Genomic DNA, 10,046 nt, shown 5'->3' on the forward strand with positions numbered 1-10,046 from the left:
TTTCTTTCAAAAACATGAAAATAAATATAGAAAAAGTAAACATAGCCAAAATATTGCTCTAAAATTATCAATGACAGCTATCAGGACAATTGCAAAACTATCGAAAAATCCTGGATACCTCTTTGTATAGTTATTCATCACTGAAACAAAACACCTGAAAAGACCAACTGAAGAGAAGAAAATTTTCTTTTGGTTCATGTTTCAGAGGTCTCAGTCCATGGTCAGTCACTTGGTTCTGTGTTTCTAAGCCTGTGATGAGACAGTGCATCCCAGTAATAGGGTTTAGTAGAGGACAGCTGAGCTGCTCTCCTTATGGTGGCCAGGAAACGCATAGAGAGAGGAAGCATCTCAGGAAAACATATATTCTTCAATGGCATGCCCCTAGTGACCCACTTCCTCCTCCAGTCAGGCTCATCTCCTAATAGTCCATTCATCTGTGAATTCACCAATGGATTAATCCATTGATGAAGTTAAAGCCTTCATGATCCAATTACGTCTCAATAGCACCTATAGATAGGGACCAAACCTTCAACACATGAGTGTTTCAAGGGAATGCTCATATCCAAATCATAATAATAATGAAACAAAAATGAATTTCATGTTTAGATTTGGGTCCCATCACCAACGTGCCTCATTATATATATATGCAAGTATTTCTATATATAAAAATATCTGAAATCTGAAACACTTTCTAGTCCTAGCATTTTGAAATGAGATAATCAGTATGTATTAGGAAAAGTTTAGGTGCAATCTTGACAGCCAATTTTTAAAAACTTCTTTCCAGGTAACATCAATCAATAGTTCCTGAGAATGAACAAAATTCTGGACGCTATGTCAGGCATTATACATTTTCATGTATTCATACATACACATCCCACAAGGAACATACCATTATCAGCCACGTTACAGATGGGTAATCTGAGCCTGAGAGATGTTAAGTGACATGTTGCAGGTCACACACCCAGTAAATCATGTAGCCAGGCAGTCTCACTCCAGAAGTCACATTGTTAATCAGGATGCTATATATACTCCCAAATGTTTTAGCACTTCATAAACACAACCCTGAAAGTCTCCAAAAAATATAGGTTTACCTGGAAAAAACTTCTAGCCCATTCATCTTGCAATTTACATCGCACAAGTTATCTTGGCAATAATTTTTTATTCATTTAATTCATTCAACATCAATTATATCCTTTGAGGGTCTCTGCACTTAACAATTGTACATACTGTTATCCTTGTGAAGTATGTTATTATAATAGCATCAATGAAAAAAGCAAAGTGTCAAGGACTTGCTTAAAATTTCAACAAGTCATCCTTACCCCACATACTTTAGACATTTTTGAACCTTTATCTTCCCTCTCCTCTCATACCTTAACAGTTACAAGTCTTAGAGCTTCTTCCTTTGGCGTGTCTTTTGCACCACCCCTTACCATTTCTTCCACTAAAATTCTAAATTCAGGTCCTTAATATCTTGCTAATTATGGCCTACTTCAGAATTGGCCACTCTGTCTCCAATCCTTTCAACACATTTTCTTTTGCCTTTGATAGAAAGAAAATACAGTCAATAGCATTTCTTGAAAAGGGACTTTAAAAATATCCCATAGCTTCGTAAGAATCAATACCAAAAGCTACTTAGATGAAATTCCTGTAATTGGTTTTAGAGGAGCAAAATTTGAGCATTATATGAAGTTCACAAAAGTTATTCTATTTGCAGAAGTACTAGGAGGGAAAAAAATGATAATTGAAGAAAAATTTTGATGATGTAGTTCTCTTATAAATTGGGAACAATGACCCTTGAAGGACCATAAAGAAAGTGAATGTCAAGATAATTTATTATTGTTACATTATCTACCTCATTTTTCACTTTGTCTTACTGAGCTGTGATATCCTTACAAGGTACCAAATACTCCAAACATTAATGAACACTTTTGCAGTGTACAAAAAGCAAGGAAAAAAAAGAGCTGAAGCAAAGAGTTGGTGAATTTCTCCTCTACCCTTACTTTCACATCAAAAAATGTTAACCAAAATGAGCAATGCATATGATTACAGTTTAGAAGGTAAAGGTTTGCTGCACTCCCTGAAACAGTTCATGTCTTCTTTCCCTTCCTGACTTAAGTGGTCTTTTTCCTATTTCAAAGGTAACATGTTGGGGCTCCTTTTGTGATTTACTGTGGGTGTTCTTTTCACTGCAGAAGAGCCAGTTTCTATGCATGTCGGTTGGACAAACATTTATACGTTATTGGTGGAAGGAATGAAAGTGGCTACTTGTCCAGCGTGGAGTGCTATAACCTGGATACAAATGAATGGCGTTACGTGTCCTCTTTGCCTCAGCCTCTGGCAGCTCACGCAGGAGCAGTGCACAATGGGAAAATATACATTTCAGGCAAGTCATTCCTCCACTTTCTGTCACAAAGCTCAGTTCCAAGGTACTTGCTTGACTTATATGTATATGTTTAATTCACAGGGGGTGTACACAATGGAGAATATGTCCCATGGCTGTATTGCTATGACCCTGTTATGGATGTCTGGGCTCGAAAACAAGATATGAACACAAAACGCGCAATCCACACTTTGGCTGTAATGAATGATCGCTTGTATGCAATTGGAGGAAATCATTTGAAAGGTCTTTTTTTTTTTTAAATCACAATAACATTTGCATCTCATGTTTCTTGCTATGGGGTTTCTCATTAGATAATCATAGTTAACCAAGTAAAAAACATGTTGACCAAATAAAATCTACTCTGTATAAATTAGTAGTACCCTTGAGCAAGCATTTAGTCTGGCTCTTCAGCACATAGGATTATTTTTAGGTTACCATACACATTAAAAAAATGAATAATGATGTCTACAGAAAATAAAAAACAGGAGCATTAATAATTGAAAAGCACAAACACTGCTATAACAATGAATTCAGTGAAATAAATTATTCCTTGTTACCAAAGTTGTAGTAATGAATTTTCCCAGAAAATTTGGTTTTGTAATAATTATAAAGGTCTTTAGTCATTGCTGCACAAAGCTAATACATGATTTTTTCTTAAAGAAAATATTTATAATTTTGTGTCTAAATTTAGAATTATTTCTTTTAAATATCGAATATCAAACCATCTGTGATTATCAAAGTGATTTTTTTAATTAAAAAACTTATAAAAAAGTACATTTTTAGAATTGCATTTGGGTTCCTTCCCCCCCCATCAGCTGCAACTTTTTGTAGTTTGCGTGAATGTTTATAACTTCATGTGTATGTACATAACATTCAGCACCTAGAATGTTTATAACTTCATGTGTATGTACATAATTTGACAGGAAAGCTGAGAGAGCTGTGATACTGAAAATGTTTCTGACCTACTTTGAGCCTTATTTTCCTCAACTAAAAATGAAGAAATTGGACTAGAAATCTTCTCCAGCTCTGACATCCCATGACCCTTGAAACTGAACTAAATGTGAAACAGGCTATCTGGTTATTATAGACATAGCACGTCTGTGCATTTATTTTATCATAATACATTATCTTTAAAACTGGGTTAGGCTTAGAATTCTTTTCTATTTTTCTTAATACATATTTATCCCAAATAGAATAGACTGCACAGGTGTAACTGTTATGTAGCTATTTCCAAGTTCATGTTCGTTCAGGGAGAAATGTAGACACCCTGGTGCATACCTGTCATTTGTCTTAGTACTCTTTCCCATGGGAGAGTATTCTCTCTATTACTGCAACTCTACCCTTTGTGTTTTTTGTCATTTTCACTTGTTCTCCTTCACTTCAACTCATACTCCATTCCCTTATCTCAACCATTTTATATTAACTTTGTAGCTTTATTCTTTTATTCTTCTAATTTCTTCTGCATAAGATATTTGTTAAATTTTTTTGGAACTTTTGATATTGAAGGTTATGTTTAGACAGAAAAACTGTGTAATGTCGAACTAAATGAGGAATAGCAGGTACATACACATGTCAAAAGTAGGTCAGCTCAGGGGACATCATGGCGAGGAAAGAGTAAGGACTTTACATCCTGGTTAAGCTCTTACTTATTGTGGGTCTTACCCAATATGCTTAACTTCATGTCTGCAAAAGAGGGACAGTTATCCTTGTCTTGATAGTTTTGTGAGGATTACAGTCAACACATATAATTTATACAGTACTTGGCTTGGAGAAGGCATATGCATTCTCAAATGGTGCCTTTAGAACTTCAGCACCTAGAATTTTCCCAAATGCTCATTGTAAGTGTATATGCTTCAAAAATTGCATCTGGTACATTGTTCTGTTGTACCAACAGATTTATTGTGATTTATTTTATATAAGAAGTTAGTGAAATAACTTCTGAAATAACATGCCTACCTCTTCAAGAGTGAAAATATTCCTTTTCTCAATTATTTTGAAGAGCGCAATGTTAATTAAATTAATGTACACACTATGATTGTCAGCTTGCATACATTTAACCACAGAATAAAAATAATTTGATCTGTTTCATGACCATGAAGCTCCCACTAGGACTTTCTGAAAAAGATCCTAAATTAAAGGCAGGGTTTCTGGAGAATCCATGAGCTTGGTTATTCTCGGTGACCTGGTTACTGCCCTAGCCACAGAGAAGCCTCACGATGAGTAGAAGGAGGCACACTCCTGTAATCAAAGTTCTCAGGAGGCTGAGGCGGGAGGATCACAGGTTTGAGAGCAGCCTGGGCTGCATAGAGAGGCGCTGTTTCAATTTTATGAAAAAGAAAGGAAGAAGTGGAAGATGTCACTCAGTAAAAGTACCCAGCCCCCCTTGGTCCTTGAGAAATATTGAAAAGCATTCACATTTATATACATTGTCAGACTATAAAAAATATATGCTAAATAATGTATTATCAGTTAATTGAAATATTTTCAAATAGTTAAATATTCAGTAAGAATAGCGATACAGTTTAGTCTATAAGAGTTTGGACTCTAAAGCTTGTTCAACTGGGTTCAAATCTCATCCTATCCACTGAGTAACTTATGTCTTAATCAAGTTACTGACTGTCTCTAGTTTCCTTATCTATAACATGAAAATAACAAGAGTAGCTATCTCACAGGGTGACAGAGGAGATGAAATGAGTTCATTTAAATAAATACTTAGAAAACAAAGCCAGCGTATTCTAAGCATTCTAAAAATGCATGCTTTGCCTGTAATCCTAGCTACTTGGGCGGCTGAGATTGGGAAAGCCATGGTTCGAGGCCAACCCAAGCAAATAGTTGTTAGACTCCCTTCTCCCATCTCCAAAATAACCAGGGCAAAATGGACAGGAGGTGTGCTTCAAGTGCTAGAGTGCCTGCTTTGTAAGCTCAAAGCCCTGAGTTCAAATTCCCAGTCACACCCAAAAAAACCCTTTATAATTATCTTAAACCTTTAAAAATAAGTTTTAATAAACTATTTTAATAAGATCTACCTCCATCTACTAATGGCATCTACTCAAGTATTTTTGCCTTCAATTAATCCAAAACACCCAGAGTTTGTTTGTGGTTTGTTAGGTCTTTCTGACATGTCTCCCAATTTCACTAATGAATTTATAAATTCATGTCACCAATGACACAACTATCTACTTTATTCTAGGCTTTTTGTTTTTTTTCTAAAAGAAGTCCTAATCTTAAGTAGAGGGCCCTGAGACTTTATTCTTTTGTGATTCCATTTTGCTATTTCACTTAGGTTTCTCCCACCTTGACGTAATGCTTGTGGAATGCTATGACCCAAAAGGTGACCAGTGGAATATTCTCCAGACTCCCATCTTAGAAGGCCGCAGTGGTCCTGGCTGTGCTGTGCTTGACGACAGCATTTATCTTGTGGGAGGCTACAGCTGGAGTATGGTACGTGTCCGCATTTGTCTCATCCTTTTTTCTGTTGTTTCTCTACAAATGTATCATCCTTCACACATGTACCTTTTAAGAATATGTTTATGTGCCAACAGTAAGTTGCCGTGAGTAGTAAAACAGAATCAGTTAGTGTGGATGCTTGCCATCTCAACTGCATTATCCCAGGTTTTCCAAACAAGAATCAGATTCTGGTTTTTCAGCTAAAAATGAGACTGAAGTAATTTTATAAATGTTCTGCTGATACTAAATCAGAAAATCTGAAAAGTTTCTGACCAGTAAGATATGAAAAGTGGAAATTAACTCTTTAATGGCTGTGAATTCTGCTTCAGAGGTATAATTTGCTTTTTACTCTTTATCAAGAAAATTTCCAAACATGCACAAAAGTTGAGATTACAATGAGCCCTCATTAACTCAGCATCCAGCATCAATATCCACAAACATTTTGCCATACTTTTGTCATTGATCTCCCTTTTAAAAATCTTTGGCTGAAGAAACTTGAATTCATCCCTTTGAATAGTTTCAACAGGTCTCATTTTTCTATTTTCATAAATGAGTACACAATATTTTTATCATTTCACTCTCCTATACCTTTTCCTTAGATCCTCCCTGCTCCCAGAAAGAAACTGTTTTACCTTCTTGTTCTCCATTTTTGAAAAAATGAGACATTTTTGTTTGTTTTAGGTAGCTACGCAGGGAGTTTCATTGTGATATTTCCATATATATAACTATATATATAAAACCCAAATGGATTTCAATCCTGGCTCTGATTTTCTGCAGTAACAAAATACAAATAAAGGAGTGAGGCAACAGTCTAAAATCCAATTTACTTCAATTATTTGAATATTAAGGTGAACTTGTCTTTTTATTTTCCTCTAATTTAAGCCAACTAGATAACTTCCATTTTGAGTCAATTATTTTAAAAGATTTATTGAGCATCTAGCATGTTATAGCTATTCGACTTTTCTTACTAGTCATCAAAAAAATTTTTTGAAATGTCAGTTTCAAATTTTCCCTTGGAATAAAACAATTTAATGTTCACTACTTCCATATGGAATGTTTTAGCAAGAGCAGAGATATCTTTTCTTCTCTATGTAAATGTGATGAATGAAATTTTCACTCACCATCTCTGAACATCCTTCCCTAAATACTTCATGCTGCTCTGCCATTACAGGGGGCCTACAAGTCGTCTACAATATGCTACTGTCCAGAAAAAGGAAGCTGGACAGAACTCGAAGGAGATGTAGCAGAGCCTCTGGCAGGCCCTGCCTGTGCAACAGTTATCCTGCCCGCCTGTGTGCCCTACAACAAATAACACCAGGAAACCCTGGAATGAACAGTATCACGTCCTAGAAACTGTGACAAGTGACGTTACTGTCCTATGGGAACCGTGCATTCTGATGGCACAACTGCCAAAACCCACCTTTGATTTCTGACGATTTACAAGTAACTACGAAAGAAAGAGATCTGTTCTTGAGCAGATACTGTGTCCATAACTCAGATCACACCCAACTTCCTGTGGTGACAGACTCTTCCATTTCAGACTGATTTTAACTTGTCCCAGCTTTACAAAAACTCCTCATCTGAATCTTAACTTTCAAAAGGAAAAAGATAAAACACAACAGACTGGCCCCAGAGAGACCTAAGATCAGTATTGTGCATTGTAGTCTACCTGCATGTGATCGATGTTGACATTTTGGGGATATTGTGTATATGAATGATTCAAAATTTGACCCTCCAAAATACGTATCAGTGCATTGCAGCAATTGCCACTTGATTCTGTATTCCTAACCTTTGGCTACTTCACAGACTCCATAGGCAATACAATTATTGAAAATGCTATAAGATTAAAAAGGGACATTTTTGTTTCTATACACCCTCATTTTATATGCCTTCTGCCCTTATAATGGATCAGACAAGAGTATAAGTTGCTGGTTCTTGTAGGGATTGCTTTCTGCCCTATAGATAAATTCCGCACAAGCCAGCATCCTAACTTTTGTGTCCTCAATGTCATCTGAAAAAAAAAATTGAAACAAAATACACTATGTTACTATTCAGTTCCCAGGGGCTTAAATGCTCATTTTTTGCAGCATTTAAGTAGTGAACACACCATGCTCTCTGCCTCAAAAGATAGGACTGAAAAATTTAGTCATAGAGCTTTTAAGAAAGTTTGTTGAACATTACCCTAACTTGCTCCATAATGAAAACAGAAAAATTGCTTTCAGGAATCCAGGAATGCAAAGAATAATTTCCTTTAAGTACAATTCTAGTTGTCTCTCTGTTCTTAGAACAACTTACAAAGTATCACCTGACAAAATATTTCTCCTCTTCCTCACCTTTGGCTGTCTTAGACACTTGACTTACCCTCATTTTTTCCCCAATACGTCATATTTTGTTTATTATCACCAGAGACACCTGAAGTCCGTTAAATAAGCAATCACTACTTTCTTTAGGAGCGCAAGGAATTTTAGAGCAGATGGATAGTTGGGAGGGCTTGACATAGGCTCAGTGTGGCCAATCAGAAGAGCAAAACTGGCAGGAACATGAATTTGACTTTCAAGTTCTTCAGAGCTTGACCAACAACTGTTAGAAGTGTGAAAAAGCCTAAAATATTTTTTAATCACCCAAAGATGTTGAATCCTTCAACAAATGTGATGTTCAAAACAACGGTAAGGGAAAGCCACAGATTTTAAAAAAATGCCTTGGTGAAAAGCCATTGTGGAACACATCAAGATGGAAGGGCATACTGGGATCCAATGCCATTTCTACAGTAAAGTGCAATCTTCGTTGTTTTTGTATTTATTTGTATGTTCAGATCCAAAGGATCCGTTGTAAAATATATATATATGAATATATATATATCCAGTATAATCAACTTTCATTTCTTTTTCCTTCAAAACATATTAATACATAGAAAGAAAGAAAAGTTACAGGACTGTCTGGGAAAATCCCAGCTGACATCATGAAGAGAATGAGGTCTGTTTCAGAACCTTTTATTGTCAACTGTCACCATTTCTTCCAAAAGTCACAGTTTATACAAGAATATTTGCTTTCCTTAGACTTGTTCTTCATTGTTTGTTTTTTACTTCTAGTGAAAATAAATAAAAGCATTTATGAGATCTATAAGTAAAACTTTCTGTATTTCAGAAAGACACAAACTATTAGAAAGTAAAAAGTGAATAAATAAGTCACAGAGAATGTAAATTTTGTACAGTATTAGAATGTGTAAATGAAGCTTGCTTGGAAGGGGAAAACTTTAAATAAAAACTTTATGTACTAATTCAACTGTCTCTCATATCCATACATATAAAGCATATGTATAAATTGAACTGTTTGAAGGTTTATAAGATGTAAATGCCTAAATATTTTTATTCTGAAGATATACTTTACAAGTTTATTTTACTTCTTTGCAATATGTAAATGTATACAGTGTGAACAATGCTAAAATTTATGATATGCTTCTGGAAAAATATTATGAGTTAAAAATATTAAGTTGAATCTCACTTTTCCATTACAAGAGCCCTGCATTAAGACATGACTTATTGAAGATCTAATAACTAAATATTTATAGATATCATTATAAGTACCATAGGAACTATGATATATGGATTATATGTATTTTTAAAACCCTGCATACTTCCAAAAGAATAAGTGAATCATACAGTAATTAAATCAATTATCTAAATACATAGTACTTAATTCTCTTTTTAAAAATCTAAGTTATTGTGCAGGACTATTAGAGTAGACAAGCCAAAAGAACATAGGTGGAACCAAGACCTACCACTGAAAGCAACAGTTGGGCAGCACTCCAGGCAAAGAGCTTTGCAGGGTCAGGAGCTATTGTCTGAATCTTGCAAGCTAGAAAGAATTGACTCTCATGCCTCCCAGAATTTACTTTGATGTCTCAATGTTGATTAAATTCTCAATTAAAGGATTCTTTTTGCTCCTCCATAGTACTCCATAAAAGAGTAATGGATTTCTTTCTTCTTCCATTGGATCTTCTCTCTGTGCTAGTATAGCAGCACCTCTCCAACGTAACTTCCTTTGTCATCTTCTGAGCCAATGGACAAGTGCTTTAGGGCTTTTCCAAATATCCTAGAATCTCCAAAACTTTAGTGCTGACGAGACATCATGAGCATTTAAGGAAATATGCTTGTCTTTTTCCTAATCTCAAACAACCACCTGCATTAAATTCATAGCTAGACTTTATTTCGTATCTGAT

General features: G+C 35.3%; 1 protein-coding gene across 1 annotated transcript in view; it reads left to right on the top strand.

Annotated features, from left to right (window-relative positions):
* Klhl14 (kelch like family member 14) overlaps positions 1-9,411 on the top strand; it is an 88,457-nt gene extending 79,046 nt beyond the window's left edge. The window contains exons 6-9 of the mRNA XM_020187601.2: positions 2,193-2,383; positions 2,465-2,623; positions 5,664-5,821; positions 6,999-9,411. Of these exons, the coding sequence (XP_020043190.1) occupies positions 2,193-2,383; positions 2,465-2,623; positions 5,664-5,821; positions 6,999-7,139 (649 nt within the window). The 3' untranslated portion in view covers positions 7,140-9,411. The remainder of the gene's footprint in view (positions 1-2,192; positions 2,384-2,464; positions 2,624-5,663; positions 5,822-6,998) is intronic.
* Positions 9,412-10,046: the final 635 nt, after the last annotated feature.

Source organism: Castor canadensis, chromosome 4 (assembly GCF_047511655.1).
Source record: "Castor canadensis chromosome 4, mCasCan1.hap1v2, whole genome shotgun sequence".
In the NCBI taxonomy this organism is placed as follows: Eukaryota; Metazoa; Chordata; class Mammalia; order Rodentia; family Castoridae; genus Castor; species Castor canadensis.